The 17,896-nt window shown below is 37.9% G+C and overlaps 1 protein-coding gene across 3 annotated transcripts in view; it reads left to right on the top strand.

The window, feature by feature from the left end:
• Positions 1–17,896, top strand: part of Tdrd3 (tudor domain containing 3) — a 164,709-nt gene that overhangs the window by 116,860 nt on the left and 29,953 nt on the right. For all 3 annotated transcript variants that reach the window (XM_006975542.3, XM_042285266.2, XM_015994409.2), the window contains exons 11-12: positions 4,041–4,891; positions 11,372–11,497. In XM_006975542.3, coding sequence (XP_006975604.1) covers positions 4,041–4,891; positions 11,372–11,497 — 977 coding nt within the window. The remainder of the gene's footprint in view (positions 1–4,040; positions 4,892–11,371; positions 11,498–17,896) is intronic.

Consider the following 17,896-nt stretch of genomic DNA (forward strand, 5'->3'; position numbering starts at 1 on the left):
ATCCTAGCCAGCATGAGGTGTCACTTATATTATTGATCTTAGCCATTCTGACAGGTGTAAGATGGAATCTCAAAGTAGTTTTGATTTGCTTTCCCATGATGATTCAAGGTGTTGAACATTTAAATGTTTCTTAGCCATCTGAGTTTCCTCTTTTGAAGATGTTCTGCTTAGATCTCTACCCCATTTTAAAAATTAGGTTATTTGTTTTCTTGATATCTAGTTTTTTTTAGTTCTTTATATATTTTGGATAGTAGCCCTCTCTTGGATGTATAGTTGTGTTGGAACACGGTCCATGAATGTAATCTTGTGAGGAAAATTCTTAGTGCTTATAAGAACTCAAAGAGCACAAGACTCTTGTGACCTAAGTTTCTTTAAAACATGCAGCTGTTCTTGGAATGTGTTTTCCTGCTTCTCCCAGGTGGAGCGCATAGGAGTGAGTTTACTTCAAGTTACTCAGAACAACTGATTATTGTTATTTGGAAGGTTGGGGGAGAAGGTCTCTGTGGTCTCTTGGGGATGAGAGCAGAGGAATGGGAGGCTGTGGTAGGTGTTCCGCTACAGAGCTGGGATGAGACTGGAGGATTGGTGTTGGAGTTGTGAAGGGAGAGGTGAAATCTGTAAATTAGCCTTCCTGTTCCCCTGGCCTGGGTGTCCTGAAAGTTCTCTGGGAATGGCCGCTGGAGTTGGGGGCTGACATAAAGCAACCAGTGGGCAGGGCAGGGAAGTTTTGAGGGGAAGATCTTTGTGATCTACTGAATGTGGGGAAGGGGAGAAAGAGGCTGCAACCTTGTCTCCTACCAAACTGGGCCTGAGACTGGGGGATTGGAGTTGGAGGAGTGGAGGGAGAGATGAAGAGTTACCGTTAGCCTGTCTGCTTAGCTGGCTATGGTGCACAGAGTCAGATGTTAATGAATATTCAAACACTCTCCAGGTAGGAGTTCCAAAACAAATGATTAATTCTGGAGAGCAGAGTATACTTATTTACCATAAAGTGAAGATGTAACTGCTGCTCGAGATTAAATTTTTGCCAAGGAATATTTATATTGTAAGATGCCCATTTAATTCAGCATCCTCAATACTGATGGAAGTAGCTGATTTTTGACAATAGATTCGTTCTGAACAATTCTTGCATTTAATGTCATGGTGCCATCACCATTTTAATTGCTATAACCATACATTTTGAACTCTCTGGTATAATAGTAACACTTTATTTCACACTAACTCACAGCAATCCTCTTTGATAGCCTTTTTTTTCTTTTTAAACTTTATTGTACTCATAGTTTGTCTATTTCATTATAATACTATTCATCATATTTTGCTAATTGTTCCTGTATTCTGTTGTATAGTCTTAAATCTTGAATTGGAAGCATTAGGATAAAAAATTAGCATCATCAACTTCTGCTTATGCTACTCTTTGGTATTACTCTCTTTTTGCCAACTTTTAAGAGCTCGTGAATTCACTCTTTCTTGTACATGAAAGTATCTTAGCATATTTATCATTGGAGCGGCTGTAGATTTAGTGTCGGGTGCTGTTTGGTATGTCACAGGTAGATTCCCGAGTCTCTGTGAGAGTGTCAGAAAGCACCTGGGCTCTGACTGCACCTCCACATTGTTGTCTGCTTCTGCTTCTGCTTTTTGAACAAGATACTCTTTCTTTAAAATTCCCTTTTTCTACACTGAATAATTGAGTATGTGCATCGTTTATTCAATAACTAGCTTAGTTTTAGGTTTACTTACTATCTACTTAACTTTGTTACTTAACTGCCTACAATAAAATTGATTCAATTTAAAGATGTTTAAAGATGTGAAAACATTAAAGAACCTCCTTTTCTTTTTATTTTGTTTTGGAGTAAAGCAGAATGTGTATGTGTCTGGGTGCACACACATGTATGTATATGTATACACATATACACACCATAGTCTTTTAAAAGGACATTTTAATTTTCTCAGTGGGTTTAATTCTCATGAAATATTCCTGTTTTTTAAGGTAAGTTCTTTTCTAGATTTACCTTTATCTCAGCATAATAATGAAAATGAAATGTGTTCTTTATTAGTAAAACTACTTATTTTATATTATCATTTATATCCAATACGTAGAAGTAATATTTTGACAGTTAAATGTAACGACATTTTCTCTCTACTGTTGAGCAATTTGCTAAGCTTGTTTATTTCTTAAAAATGATAAGCTACCTTGGAATTTCTTGTGCATATTTTCAGAATTATATATTTGATGTAAGACACTGATGTGTGGGCATGATGGAGTAAACAAATTAAATTGTCAAGTGCTTATAAGAGCAGTGATGGGAAAGAACAAAGTTTTTTAAAAGACTGGATCGAGAGCTAAAAGAGAGATTTTGCTATTTTTTAATAATGCAAATTTTCATGAACTACAGACATAAGCCCGATTGTAGACTAGAAAGTTACTTTTCTTGTTTTTTCTTTCAGAACTGAGTTCTAATCATGTCATGGCCATCAGGTCTAGTTGGACCTTTTTTTATGTGTTTCTCTAGCCTCTATCTGTAACCCAGTGCTCTAAGTTAGTTACTCTCATGATAACCTGCTTTTTTTTCCACATGTTTTTTGACCATCATAGATATCAGTGACCATGACTAAAATAGTTTAAGAAGAAACAAAATCCTAAACATAGCAAGCTTAAAAGCTTATTCCTCAAATACATTTCCATATCTAGCTGATGGCAAGTCAAGCAAAATTTTCCTGTGTAAGCTACAAGGAACCTTACCCTGTTTTGTTACTAAAGCATCCATGTGTTTCTGCATTATGATAACGTGTGAAGACCACTTACTTGTATGGCACACCGGAGTAGTCAGCAGAGACCACTGCTGCTTTGTTCTCTGGCATGCCTTTCTCTTGGGCATGCTCCTCACACGTGTACCAGCATTCCCTGTCTTTTCCCGAAGTCTTTATTCCTAGAAAAAAAAACACGATGTTAGCATAAAGTCTCCAAAACAGCTTATGGGCTGGAGAAGTGACTGAGCGCTGGTGTGCTTGCTGTCTTTCCACAGGACCTGAGCTCAGTTCTCAGCACTCATATCAGGTTACTGCCAACTGCTTGTAACTCCAGTTTCAAGGGATCTGGCCTGTGCAGGCACCTCCCACCCCCACCCTCTACACACATAACATATACACTGTATATACATCCTCTCCTATACACATAAATATAAAAATTTAAGAAAGATTTGTAAATTGAGTATAATTGTTAAAATAAAACATTTGAATATGTTTATAAGATAGGTATTCTTGGGGAAAATTTCTCTTAAATATAGTTGGCAAGCATTTGAAGCCTTGGGTATTTCTTTTTGTCATAATTAATAGATGGTTGGTCTGCGTGTAGTAAAATAATTCATTTTATTTTAAATGTCAAGTCCAGTGGATCTGCTTTGATGAGTTTTATTTGCTTTTTTGTCTTGCCATTTTGAGTCTCAATTTATAGTCTGTGAGTTACAATTTTTAAGCATTTCCTTTATTTTTGTTGACCTAAGCAATTTATCTGACAATTCTTTTGCTCCCAGTGAGTGTTGGGAACATATAGAGACATATTAAACTGGTGTTTAATATCTGGAGAGCAATGAGGATAGTTTTCTTGTAGTGCTAGAAATAGGTCGACCAAATGTCCTTAGTGCCCATCTTTGGGAATGTGATGACCCTAGGAAATATCCACAGTCCTGGATCTTGACAGTGATTCATGGGAGAACAAACAAACAGAAGAAAACCAAACATGTTCATCAAAGATAAATCACAGAAGGAAATGTATATATCCTCTTTTGACGTAATGTGCAGCAGCTAAACTGCTTTTATCTTGATTCACGTCACTACTTTAGTTTTCTAATGTGCTAACCAGGAAGACTTCCTGATAGAGAAATAGAACTCAGGTAAATAGAACTCAGGAACAGCCAAGAATTAAGGTAACAAGGTTTGAAGATAGGAGATGTTAAGATAGTAACCAATATAATATGATTTCAAATAAGCAACTCTCGATGTTGTCTCCATCCTAACGTGCATGCTGTACTTCTGCCTTTTAGAACCAAAGTCCCAGCCACAGCCCCTTCCTCAAGGCCAGCACAGAGTGTCAAACGCTGAACAGAATGGGGTGAAAGACAGCAGTCAGTCAAGACATCTTCCTCGAAATGACACCAGGCAGCCGAGAAATGAGAAACCTCCTCGTTTTCAAAGAGACGCCCCCAGTTCCAAGTCAGCCTTAGAAAGCAGCGTATTATCTAGAAGTAGAGGCCCTGAAAGACTGGGTGGTTCTGCTGGTTCTGAAGTGTGGTCAGAAGAGAGGATCAAGTGTGATAGGCCGTATTCTAGATATGACAGAACTAAAGACGCTTCGTACCCGTTAAGTTCTCAGCACAACGATGGCGCCTTTAAAAGAAGAGATAACTCTATGCAAAACAGATCGGGAAGAGGTCCATTGTGTGCAGAGGCAAGAGAAAACCCACTTCCTCAAGAATTCATAGAGTATAATAGTCAAAAACGTGGGAAAAGAGAAAACCAAACAGGTAATCCTGATCATTTTTATGACAGGAAATCACGGACAATGAATAATGAAGCTTTTAGTGGTCTAAAAATTGAAAAACATTTTAGTGTAAATACTGATTACCAGAATCCTGTTCGAAGTAATAGTTTTGTTGGTGTTCCAAATGGAGAGACAGAAATGCAGGTGAAAGGGAGACGCATAGGACCAATTAAGCCAGCAGGACCTGTCACAGCTGTACCCTATGATGATAAAGTGTTTTATAATAGTGGGCCCAAAAGAAGATCTGGGCCAATTAAGCCTGAGAAGGTGATAGACTCATCTATTCCTGTGGAGTATGCGAAAATGTGGAAACCTGGAGATGAATGTTTTGCACTTTATTGGGAAGACAACAAGGTATGGATGTTTCAAGCACGCTGCTACATACGGTGTAATGTTCTGGTGGGGCTCTGTAGAAAGCATCTGTGTATTTTATTCTGCAGTCATACCTGTTTGGGGCCCTTATAGATGCTTAATTCATAAAAGAAAAATATTTAAGGTTTTTTGGGGGTGCGTAGAATTTGTCTTGGCTTACATATGAGAATGGTACTAAAATGATTAAACTTAGTTCAGCTGTGTTTCACTTATCATTTGCTGAATTATGTTTACACTCTTTAAATTTTACTGATTTCCAAGGGGGGGTCATTTCAGTGGTACAATGTTATCTGAATTTTCATTTAAAGAGATTATATATATTTAGCCTGTAAAAAAGAGAAAGGCATATAAGTTAGTTGTTCACCTTGTAATAAATAAATGGATGGTTATTAGTTGCCCAAAAGGGAAAGAAAGAAGTGGGGGAGGAGAAGACGGGGGGCTGGGGAAGGCAAACAGAAGTAGAGTGATAAATTTGGTGAGAGCTGGGAGACCGGGGGAGCACAGAAAGGGACGAGAACCCAGAATGCTGCTTGTTTTCTAATTTTATTAGTTCATTGATCATTTTGAGCAGTGTTTTGATTATATTGCTACCTTTCCCAACTCCTTTCAGATCTACTTCTCATTCCTTGCCCGCCCAACTCTGTGTCCTGTTTTTAAAATTTATTATTTAAAATTTTATTGTACCCAATCAAGTTCAATTTGTGCTGCCCATGTAGTCTTATCTGTGGGGTCTTTGACTGTAGCACGGTCTACTTACCAGGGGTATCTCAGCAGCGGTCAGCTGCTGGCAGTTCCTCACCTCGGGATGGGACTCTGTGCACATGTGTGGAGTCTGACTTCCGCTTGTCTTGCACAAGTCTGTGATGTAGTCTGACTTCCGCCTGCCCAGGTCTTGTGCATGCTGCCACAACCACAGATGCTGTGAGTTCATGTGTGAAGCTTCCCTGCTGTGCCCAGAAAACGTTTTTTTCCCTTGTAGTCATCCTCTGCCTCTGGTCTAACACTGTTTCTGCCCCTCTCCCACCATGGGCCTTGAGCCATGGGGTGGGGGTGTGATATAGATGCCCCATTTGGGACTAAACATTCTACAATCTCTTGTTCTCTGCACCTTGACCAGTTGTGGGTCTCTTTGTTAATCACCGTCTACTGCAAATAGAAGCTTTTCGGATGTGAGTTGAAGGTGGGTATAGCAATCAGTCTGTCGGGAGACTGTCTAATGCTATGTCCATTTAGCTGCATAACAGTAGCAGGTTCTACCAGAGGGACTAAGACCCCTCCAGCCCCGGGGTTGTGGCTCTAATAATGGCTCCAGGTGTAGGTTTCAGCGTGTGACGTGGGCCTTCAGTCCACAGAACGTGGTCGGGTGTGCTCACTATGGTCCAGCCACTGTTGCACCAGTGGCCGTGTCTTGCCAAGGCAGTCATCTTTACTGTTGGCAGGATTCATACCTGGATAAGATTGGTGCTTACCTTTCTCCTCTAGTCGTTGCATGGTACCTTTCAGAACTATGAAAGCTAGCCAGTTGGAATGAAGCTTTCAGGTTAGTGCCAGCTTGACATCCCCGTGTGCTATGACTTAAGTATGCACTGTCTTCAGTTCTGGAGGGTAATCATTGGCATTGGCAATAACCTGTATTGTTTAGAGTCCAAAAGAGAGAACCTGTTTTTGGTATAGCGCTTTTTGTTTGTTAGCTTGTAAATGCCTTATAAGGGCATTCTCACCCTGTTATAGGTTAACTATTTAAATTCCTTCCCTCCATCCCTCCCATCTTCCCTCCCTCTCTCCCCTCTCCTCCCTCCCATCCTCCCTCCGTCTCTCCTCCGTCCCCCCCTACCCTCTCTGTGTGTTATGAAGCTTTTACAGCATAGTATCAGGTTTATATGTGACTTTTTCTAAAGGTCTTTATTATTATTTATCCCTTGTTCCTTCCTTGACCCTGCCATCCCATTCCCACCCAATTTAGCTCTTCCTGTTCAATTATCTTTTTTTTTTTTTTAGTCTTTCTCTCTCCCTTTACTAATTTGCTGACCTCTTTGGGCATTCCAAATGAAGCGTGCATACCTGATGATTTAAAGCTAATATTCACAAATGAGAGAAAACGTATTTGTCCTTTTCAGTCTCCATTTATCTGTGTATTTCATAATTTTATTTTTTTGAAAAACTAAATAATATTCTATTGTGTAAATATGACACATTTTGATTATCCATCAGTTGATAGACATCTAGGCTGCTTCCTCTTCCTGTTGTGAAGAGAACATCAATGAAAATGGATGAGCAGGTATCTGTATAGTAGGGTATGGAGTCTTTTGGTGTTATTCCCAAACGTGATATAGCTGGATCATGTGGAAGGTCTATTTTCCGGTTTTTATCAGCTACTGATATCTACAGTGGCTGTACCAGTTTGGTTTTGGCCATTTTTATTTCCTCTTTTGAGAACTCTGTTTAATTCCATGCCCCATTTTTAAATATAATTTTAATCTTTAAAAGACTGAGCCAGTAGCTCCAAGGCTTGGAGTGGGATTGTGTGCTCATCTTACTTTTTCCTTGCTCGGATTTGGCGTGGTCTGAACTGGCACAGGTTTTGTACAAGCTGTCACAACTTCTATGAGTTCGTTCACTGCCCTGCTCTGTCCAGAAGACAATGTTTTCCTGTAACCATCCACTGCCATAGGCTTTTTCTACTCCCTGAGGCTTGGAAAGCTGTTACAGTATTTGTGTTCCCTTTAGGGCTAAGCATTCTGCAGTCTCTTACTCTCTGAACCTTGGCCAGTTGTGGGTCACTGTGTCAATCACCATCTACTAAAATTGACCTTTTCAGATGGGTCTATGAGTAACAATTTAGAAATTGTTTTAATACTGTGTCCATTTAGCAGCATGATACTGCTTTTGGTACGATGGCCATTTTTATAGTATTAATCCTACCAAGCCATGAGCATAGGAGTTCTTTCCATCTTCTGGTATCTTCTTTAATTTCTATTTTCAGTATCTTAGGTTTTCACCGTGTAAGTCTTTCACTTCATTGGTTAGATTTATTACAAGATATTCTATTTGAGAAAAATTTAGTCATTTTATTTTATGTGTATGAGTGTTTTGTCTGCATGTATGTGTGTGTATCATGTGTGTGCCTGGTGCCCATGGAGTTCAGAAGAGGGAGGTCATAGTATAGCTGGAAGATTTCCTGTGTCCCAGCCTGCTGGCTGTCAGGACAGATCTCTCTGACTCGCGTCCCCAAGTAAACACACAGAGGCTTATATTAATTGTAACTACATGGGCATGACTCAAGCATTTTGCTAGCTAGCTCTTATATCTTAAATTAGCCCATAACTATTAATCTATGTATCACCACATCTTCTGTGGCTTTACCTGTGCGTCCCATTACATGTTGCTCCTTGAGTGGCAGGATGGGGTCTCTCCCTGCCTTCTTCCTGTCTCTCTCTTTGAATTTCCTGCCTGCCTCTAAGCTGCCTTGCCATAGGCCAAACAGCTTTATTTAACAACCAATCAGAGAACACATATTTGCAGCGTATAGAAAGACATTCTCCCATCATCATAGTCCCCTGGAACTAGAGTTACAGATGGTTGTGAGCGTGTTCATGCCTGGTGCCCACAGAGCTCAGAAGAAGGGCTCAGAGCTCTAAATTGGAGTTATAGATGGTTGTGAGCTACTATACAGGTACTGGGAACCAAGCCCAGGTCTTCATCAAGGGCAACAAGTGCTCTTAGCCACTGAGCCCTCTTCCAGGACCAAGGTATTTTATTTCATATTCTGAGGCCAGTGTGAATGGTACTGGTTTCTAGATTTCTTTCTCTGTGTATTTGTCCTTTGCATATAGGAAAGCTACTGATTTTTTTTATACCTGTTTTATTTTCTATCACTTTGCTGAACATAGTTATCAGCCTCCAGTAATGACAGCAACACTCATCAGCTAACTCTTGGCAAGTCTAAAACTACCACCTTCAGGAGCAAGGATATCTCCGTGGTACTCTTGTCAATAGCCAAAGACGTAAAAGCTTTGGATATGAATGATCAGCCGTAGATAAATGGAGCAACAGAGAACAGATCTGCCTGTGTTCCAATAATTGAAATTGACAGACGAGTTCCTTCAGCAAGTACTGAGTATTAAACAAATGATAACTCAGTAGTTGATAAGCATCAGGTTGGGGATATATAAGTTAGTTAGTTCTGACTATGTGTACTGATATCCAAATGCCTCCCAGAACTTGATACACTTTTCAATAAAATTTTAATCTTAATCATAATTGTCTATAAAAAAAGTCAGTGTGCTGGTAGAATCAAATACAACATTTCTTTTCAATAAAACATTCTAGTTATTTGTCATTGTGATAGCCTATACTTAATAGGTAGTTTATTAAAGAATAACAAAAAAACCCAATGTGCTGAATTCATTTGTTGCCTGTGTTGAATTTGTTTATAATAATGGTCTAAACTATATTGATATTAAAAACATTTAGAGTTATTACAGTGTTCTTAGAAAAACTAGAGTGTCCTTTAAGGTGACCACTTTGATTTACATTGGCATGTATATTTTTAGTTAGGATGGACATCTTTGGATTCTAGATTATACTTTTAAGTAATAGAAATCAACATTATTTGTTTTGTGAAGAGATGGAACTAGTTACCTGTAGCTCGAGATTTCCTGCCTGGCCCACAGTCAGGACAAATCTCTATCACCCGCCAGTCCCACAGCCGCTCAGACCCGACCAAGTAAACACAGAGACTTATATTGCTTACAAACTGTATGGCCATGGCAGGCTTCTTGCTAACTGTTCTTATAGCTTAAATTAATCCATTTCCATAAATCTATACCTTGCCACGTTGCTCGTGGCTTACCGGCGTCTTCACATGCTTCTTGTCATGGCATCAGCTGGCAGTGACTCCTTCTGCCTTCCTGTTCTCCTCTCTGTTAGTCCCGCCTATACTTCCTGCCTGGCCACTGGCCAATCAGTGTTTTATTTATTGACCAATCTGAGTAATTTGACATACAGACCATCCCACAGCACTTACCTCCTAAAGCCACTTAGCTGAAGAGGCTTATTTTAAATGTTTTGTCAAGAATAGATAACTTCCAGGTTTTTAAGTTAGAAGCAACGATAGAAAAGAAATGAGCTATAACTACCATTAGGAAATCTTGCCTTAATTTTATTATAATTATGTTTTAGAGATGATCAACTAGTATATTCTAATGTTTACACAGTTTCACACAATACCTTGTTTTATTTCCATAGAAGAACTTAGAATTTGAAGCAGTTTTCCAGCTCTCTTTACACTATAAAACTGATCAATTATTTTCCCCTCCAAACTTGAATATTATAACAATAACCTCCAGATTGCTTTCCTTGCCTGCAGTCTTTAGATCTCTCAGCTTCCTCATTGATACTGCCATCAGTGTGATGCTGGTCTTGGACCACATGAATGTTCTACTTAAAATCTCCTCCCTCTTCATGAAACACAAACTGTTCATAGACCCTTCATTATCTCACCTTTACTGACTACTGATCCTAGTTTGTTATTTGTTGAGCAATCATCTCACATCATAGTTTAAAACTTCTATTAGTTCCCTATGGTCATCTTTATGGCTCCATAACTCCCCCTGAAATATCCTTCTCTTGGCTAAACATTCTTCATCTTTAAATGAATTCCATCCTTGCAGGAAGCTCTTCCTGAGTTCTCAGCTTTTTAAAATTGCACATCATTACAATGTATTTCATTACTTTCCACATTATAGATAAGTTTTTGTTTGTTTTTAGCGTGGAGAACCTTTATTAAACTGTTGGGTGAATTTTTTTTTTTTAAGAAATTAAATATATGGCTTTTTTGGTCTTTGGTTTCTTAAGTAAAGCTTTTAAAAACTCTTCTGTGTCAAGGCTGTATTTGGAGAGTTGAAGATAAAAAGCAGACAAATGGAATTCTACACTCTTTCAGTTACTGTACAGAATCACAGGAGCTAAAGACTCCACTGTGAGTTCCTAAGAAGGCATTGCCTTAGGTGTTTCCCTAGGCTGCAGTGTGAATCTTGAACATGCTGTGAACTGAGTAACTTGAGAAGCTCAAAATTGAAACACATTCTGAAAACAACTCAGAACCCAAAAGTGGGTCTGAGGACAATAGAGGAAGGAAGAGGGGGTGGGTGCCAGAGTCCTGAGATAAGGACATCCTAGCATGCTGCTCTAAATTAAGTAGCACCCAGACAGGAAAAGGAAACACCAGGGATCAACTAGACACTCATATGAGATGCACTAGTTGTTACTAAAATATATTAGTTAAGAATCAATTCATTCCTGGTACATACTTGGAATTACCTAACTTTTAGAAGGATGCAGAGAATATGAATTTTGTTACCTTTTGTCATTTTATTGACCATATTAAGATGCACTGGCATAGAACATTGCCTCTGTAGACAGCACTGATGTCCTATTTCAAACTTCTTTTTGCCTCCTCAGTTTTACCGAGCAGAAGTTGAAGCGCTCCATTCTTCTGGTATGACAGCGGTTGTTAAATTCACTGATTACGGAAACTATGAAGAGGTGCTACTAAGCAATATCAAGCCCATTCAAACAGAGGCATGGGTACGTGATCCAAATTCTGTACAAAGGCTTCTTTGAAGAAAATAAATAGCTCTAAAAGATTAGGCATAGTCATACAAAAATTGCAAGTGAAAAATATTGAGTTTGTTTGAAAGTGGCTCTTCCAACTAAAGATTTCAAGTTTATCTGAACTAAAAATGAATGAATGCATTACAGTTACTTCAGTGTATAATGTGTTGCCATATCATGCTTTGGAAATAGTTACCCTTGTTTACATGTTTGCCAAATATTTGTATGTGTAAAATTGGGTTTCATGCATATTTTCTTTTTCAAATTGTTACTTTAAATTCAGTTAAATTATGCCCAAAATTTGTCAAATTTCAATCTCTATGGGATACATGATTTTGTTTATTAATTTAGGTACCTATACAATTAAAAAACGCACTTTAAATGATATGGTTTTGTATATTGTTTACCACATGCATAGCTTACACATGCATGTGTGCAGAGTAAATAGCTCAGCTTATTAATTACTTGATAAATTTTATTACCAGTTGTTTGTCAAAACTGTAAAATAACTTTGATCATGTAAGTTAGAATTTCTCTGGCCTCATAGAGCCCATGTTTTATAGGACTTCCCTATCTTTATACAGGCTGATTATCATCCGCATGTAAGTACAAATAGCCAGAGAGAAGTGGTATCCTACAATTTTTATTTTCATTAATTTGTTGTGATTTCGCTAAAGTGTCAGAATATAACAAAATCATATCATCCTGCCAGGAGTCCTCATCTCTGGAACCCTACATTGTCTTTTCATGAGCTGCTTTTAGGTTTAACATTTTTCTGCCATGTCCTTATTGGTGTCCCCATCCTCCATTATAAATAAAGCAAGACCACAAAACCCAATTGTAGTCTTCACATTTAGAGGCCTGGATATTTGTTGCCTTCTTATTCAAGAAAAACTATTATTTTCGAAGGTAATTTAGCATTTTACTTTAGAGTATGATATTACTGGTGGGTCATAGGTTCAATTAAGAGGGCACTCCTTCAGCCTCATTTCTAAGGTTTCATAGTTTTTCTCTAAAAGACTGAGATACCATCATTTTCTAGTTCATATTTTTTCTTTCTTGGTAAAACTTGGTTTCACATATTTTCACTCTTCTCGATCTCATATGATGGCTATTTTAATCTTGACCCCCTTTTGTTAATACTTTCTAATCCAGTTTTCTCAGTAAAAGTGATTGTTTATTGAATCTATATTTCTAGAATTTGAATTATGGCTTGCTATTTTTATATTCTCCCAGTTGTTTTTAGTCAGAGCATTCAGTGTCAAAGTGGAAGTCATGTTTTTAAGGTGTAATTGTGCTTACTTGATCTAGAGCCTTACCTGATATAAGCTCGGGTCTCACAAAGCCCAGGCTAGGCTCAGTCATGTAGCCAAGAATGAGGTTAAACCGATTATTCTGCCTCTCCCTTTCAAGTGCTGGGGTTACATGTGTGAACTCTTATGCCACCTTCAAAGTAGAATTTTTATGTAATTTAGTTTTTGTGTTTTTAGAAATCTTAGAGATTAATTTTACTTTTTTCTTCTAAAAGAAGTATTCAGCTTTCTTCCTCTGTATTTGCTTTTCTAGGGCAGGTATGCCTGACGACATTTGTTGTTCCTCACTGAAACTCCTCCACATAGAGGCACTTGGTTCTGAAGGGCTGCAGGCAATACTTTCGCTTTTCTGCCTTAATAGTCCTCACGGCCCTTACCTTGATTTTTATTTGTGTAAGCGTATCTGGATGATGATTTTTGTCAGATGTCTCAGCTGGTTCAGTGATTATATTCTGAGCCATAATACACTGTTGAATACTCATTTATGGTTTATTTTCACATATTTTAAGCTTGAATAAGATGCCTAAACTATTTTGTAGACGTAGGATAAAATCACTACATCTTCTGGAGAGTTTGCCATTTTCCCTTCCTGTGTGAGGATTTTTGCATAAATTGATGTAACTGGATCATGGGCATCATTGCCGGGGGAAACATCAGCCATTCCTCTCTGCAATAGTAGTTACTTGAGAGAAACATCTCCTTGAAATATAGACGCCACCAGCTTAGCAATTCTTTTCTTATCTCCATTTAAACAATATCTATGTGTGCATAGATACATACATAAAAAGCCACTGCAGCAATACAATCTATGCAGATGTCAGTACCTGTGATGGAGAGTCAAGGTAGAATTCTCTCAGCTCCTCAGAGTATTCTGTTGCAGTCTAGGAGCACGTTTCTGTACGTTGAGACTGTATCAAGGTTAAGTTCATCAAAACTCGACAAAATTATAAGCAAAACATCCACTGTAACAATAGGAAGACAATCCCAGTTGACTGACTCACTCTACAGAATTCAAGGGCTGCAGAGAATTTGTTAAGGGGCCTTAGCACAATTATTCATTTACACTGTGGATTATCAAACGTTTAGTTTTTAAATTCTTGCACTACATATACGTGTTTGTATTTTTATGTGAAATAGTATGTTTATTTGATTAAGGTTCATGTTTGTTACTGGCAAAAAATGTTGGAAAATCTCTAAGTTTTCCAAAAATACCAATGTTCATTTAGTGAAGATGTTTTTCAAGTAATATGCAGAACAACCAAAAACAGCTTGCATATAAACCAAAAAAAGCCTTTATAAAAAACAGTTGCTTGTACTGCTTTCCAAAGATGTAAGGATAAATCATCAAGTAAAAAGCATGAAATATTAAGAGACATAAAGACTAAGTTAATAGTCGATTGTATGGAAAATTAAAATAAAAGTTAATGCTTTAAATCTAAGTGTTAATGTTTTTCTCGTGAGGTTTATGGGATATTTATCTTACATATGTTAGTAGGATGAATATCTATTTATTTTTCTTTCCAATCTGGATATGCCCATATTTTTATTTCTAGTACATATTCAGGAATGATACTTTAGATACTCAAAATATAAATTCTGATTTTGACTGAATACATTATTCTTTGAAAATGATTTATTAAACATCTTGTTGTATTAACCTTGAACTTTTGGTTTTTATTATAACTAGATTTCACCAGGCTCTTTTTACTATTATAGGAAGTTGTCTTATTTTATGTTGTTGTTGTTTTGTTTCTATTTTTTTTTATTAAAAATAGATTTTTTTAATACAGTATATTCCGATTGCGATTTCCTCTCCCCCAACTCCTTCCCCACACCCCTCCCTACCCAGATTCACACCCTTTCTTTCTCTCTCTCCTTCGAAAAGCAAACAGGCACCTAAAAATAATAATAAAATAAAAAATTAAGATAAAATAATTCTTAATATCTAACTTGTAATAAACTTTCTAATTATCATGTGTAATGTGACATTTATAGTCCATTTTGAGCTATATAAATGCTCTAATTTTTCCCTATGATACTCTCTTTTCTTTGGGACTCTATAATGTCCCCTAAACAAAACAAAAAAACACCCTAAAACAAAATAAATAGAAAATAAGTGTTTTTTTTTTTTTAATTTTGTGTTTGTATGTTGTATGCTGCTGTGCACATGTGTGTGCTATTGAAACATTATAGAACTATCCTTGTTTTAGCAAAGTAGTTGATACATTATGGGAATGTACATGGAAAAATCCATACTATTTTTTCATCCTCTCTATTGTATGAGAAAACATTTAGCAAGGAAATCTGCTAATGGTCCTCCCTGCAGGCCCCTTCCTAATGGATTCCTTTGAAATCCAAAACTAAGATGAGGAAGCCAGTATAAGATCCCACGGGCATTTTGGAAGCCCTGTGAAATACTTGGCTGTGTGGCACAGATTCACCTTTTGTTTTTTTTGGAGTTGTTTCTGAAAGGCTCCTTTACACTTGGGGCACTACTGTCCCCTGAGTTTTCAAGTGGCGTCAAGACTTAGATCTTGTGAGACTGTTATGTCCAAGAGATGTTTTGGAGCATGCTGATATCTACGCTTTCTCTGAAAAGTGCTCACAGCTTGTCCCGCTTCTATCAGGAAGTGATCGCTGTTTAGCTGTTAGTCCATCCAGAGAATCACATTGTCTAGATAATGGTGCGTTCTACAACCTTAGCATGCACATGGTCTTGGGCAGTAATTCTGGAAAGTGACAGATTGTTATTATTTTTTAAAGTAATCATCCTGTCTTGAGTTTCTTTTTTCTTTTTTTTTTTTTTTTTTGTGAGGTCATTTATTACTCAACAGATATTCCTTGCATACTTCCCAGGCAGTATTTCTGTGAGTAGTATATAAGTCCACAAAAACCTCCACCCCGTACACAAAAGGAGTTTATCTGTTAGATGAAGCTATCTTCAGTGTAAGTCTTGTTCTTACTCTTAAACTCTTAAGGAAAACACCAATAGAAGGTGATTCTTTATTCCACTGTAGTTTGAAGACAGAATTGTTGTTGAAGAAAATTCACCATTGAACTTCTGTATTAAAACCATGCTTTTTCTGCAGCTGAGGGGATGATGCCGTGGATAAAGTGTTTGCTGTACAGGCAGGAGGGCCCGAATTTGGTTCCCCAATACCTTTGTAAAAAGCCAGGAATAGAGTTTCACATCCATTAGCCCAGGGCTGGGAATTGAACAGGAGAACCCTAGGCTCACTGGACAGCCACTTGAGCCAGTGAAGTTCAGTGAGACCATCTAAGAACTCAAGTGTAAAATGGTAGATGATGGCAGTATTTACCTTCAACCTCACAGCGTGCACGTGCGCTCGCGCTCGCGCGCGCGCACACACACACAAGCGTACAAAATACTAATGGAAAATAAAAAATACAGTTTTCTATGTATTTCATTATGGCATCTTTTGTTTTGTTTGGGTTTGGTTTTTTAATATAAGTTATTGTGCTGTCCAGGCTGGCCTTGAACTTCTGGGCTTAAATAATCTTCAGTAGGTAGAAGTATAGGCCTGTTGTACTATGACTGGTTTTGTTTCCAATTTAAACAATAAAATTTAGCCTGGCTTGGTGGCATATGCAGAAATCACAGTACTCAGGAGGCTGAGAGAGGAAGTTCACAAATTCAAGATCATCCTGGACTATGTACTCTTTCCTACAACCTTAGCTACATAATTAAACCCTATCTGAACTTTTAGTTTTGAAGTAACTTTGCACAAGCTTGTCTTTCTTCCAATGATAGCATCCTGGGAAGCACATTTAAAAGTTTCACTTTCAAATTCAAATAGCATTCATAAAAAGTCATAAATTATTATTCCACCAAAAACACAGTAAAAAAAAAAAGCATTGAAGAACAATGAAAATCCTAATTTATTGAAAAGGGAGATATGGAGTTAGGATAGAACGAGTTAAAAAGGAATTCTTAAATGTATGAGAACAAGGTCATGTTAGTAATTTAATTAGGCTGTATGTAATTAGTTCAGGATATTGAAGATCATAGTAGACATTAAAATGAAGACAATTTCAAGACAATAGAAATTAACTTGAAAAGAGATTAGAATTATGTAACTGTGAGGCTTCGCCAGTTAGTATTTAGTCAGATGCCTGTTTGATCAGAGACTTGCCATTCTTGCTGATAAATTCTTAAATATGTTAGTGCTTGTATTACTGCAAAGAACATACTTTGTTTTGGCCACTCACTAAAGAATGTTCCCCACCCCCCACGATATTTTGGGGAACATCCAAAGTTTACCATGTGGACAATGTTCATTTTCTTTTGTGCTGTAAAGTCAGAAGCAAACTGTATGTCTAGTTTGAACATAAAACATCCTTTTAAATTATGGATCCCGAACTTCATTTCATCTGTGTTATTTCTTTTTGATGTTTTTAAATTAATTTTTATGATGCTGTACTTGAACCCTTATCCTTGCATGCTATCAGTAAGTTATTCCACAGCTGAACTATAAATGTCTTTAAACTTCATTTCAGTTCATTCATTACTTTTGATATGATTTATTTATTTCTTCTTTAGCTGTTACTCAACATCTCATGATTCCTACAGGAGGTTGTGGGCTGTACTGGAGCCCTTTCCTGGAGATATGAAAGCTGTTATGATGGGGAAAGGGTGTGACTCCCTCATAAGTGTACGCCACACTCGGGGGAAAGGGTGTGACTCCCTCATAAGTGTACGCCACACTTGGGGGAAAGGGTGTGACTCCCTCATAAGTGTACGCCACACTCGGGGGAAAGGGTGTGACTCCCTCATAAGTGTATGCCACACTCCGGGGGGGGGGGGGGAAAGGGTGTCACTCCCTCATAAGTGTATGCCACACTCAGGGGAAAGGGTGTGACTCCCTCATAAGTGTACGCCACACTTGGGGAAAGGGTGTGACTCCCTCATAAGTGTACGCCACACTCAGGGGAAAGGGTGTGACTCCCTCATAAGTGTACGCCACACTTGGGGAAAGGGTGTGACTCCCTCGTAAGTGTATGCCACACTCGGGGGAAAGGGTGTGACTCCCTCATAAGT

Source organism: Peromyscus maniculatus, chromosome 9 (genome assembly GCF_049852395.1).
Source record: "Peromyscus maniculatus bairdii isolate BWxNUB_F1_BW_parent chromosome 9, HU_Pman_BW_mat_3.1, whole genome shotgun sequence".
Lineage (NCBI taxonomy): Eukaryota > Metazoa > Chordata > Mammalia > Rodentia > Cricetidae > Peromyscus > Peromyscus maniculatus.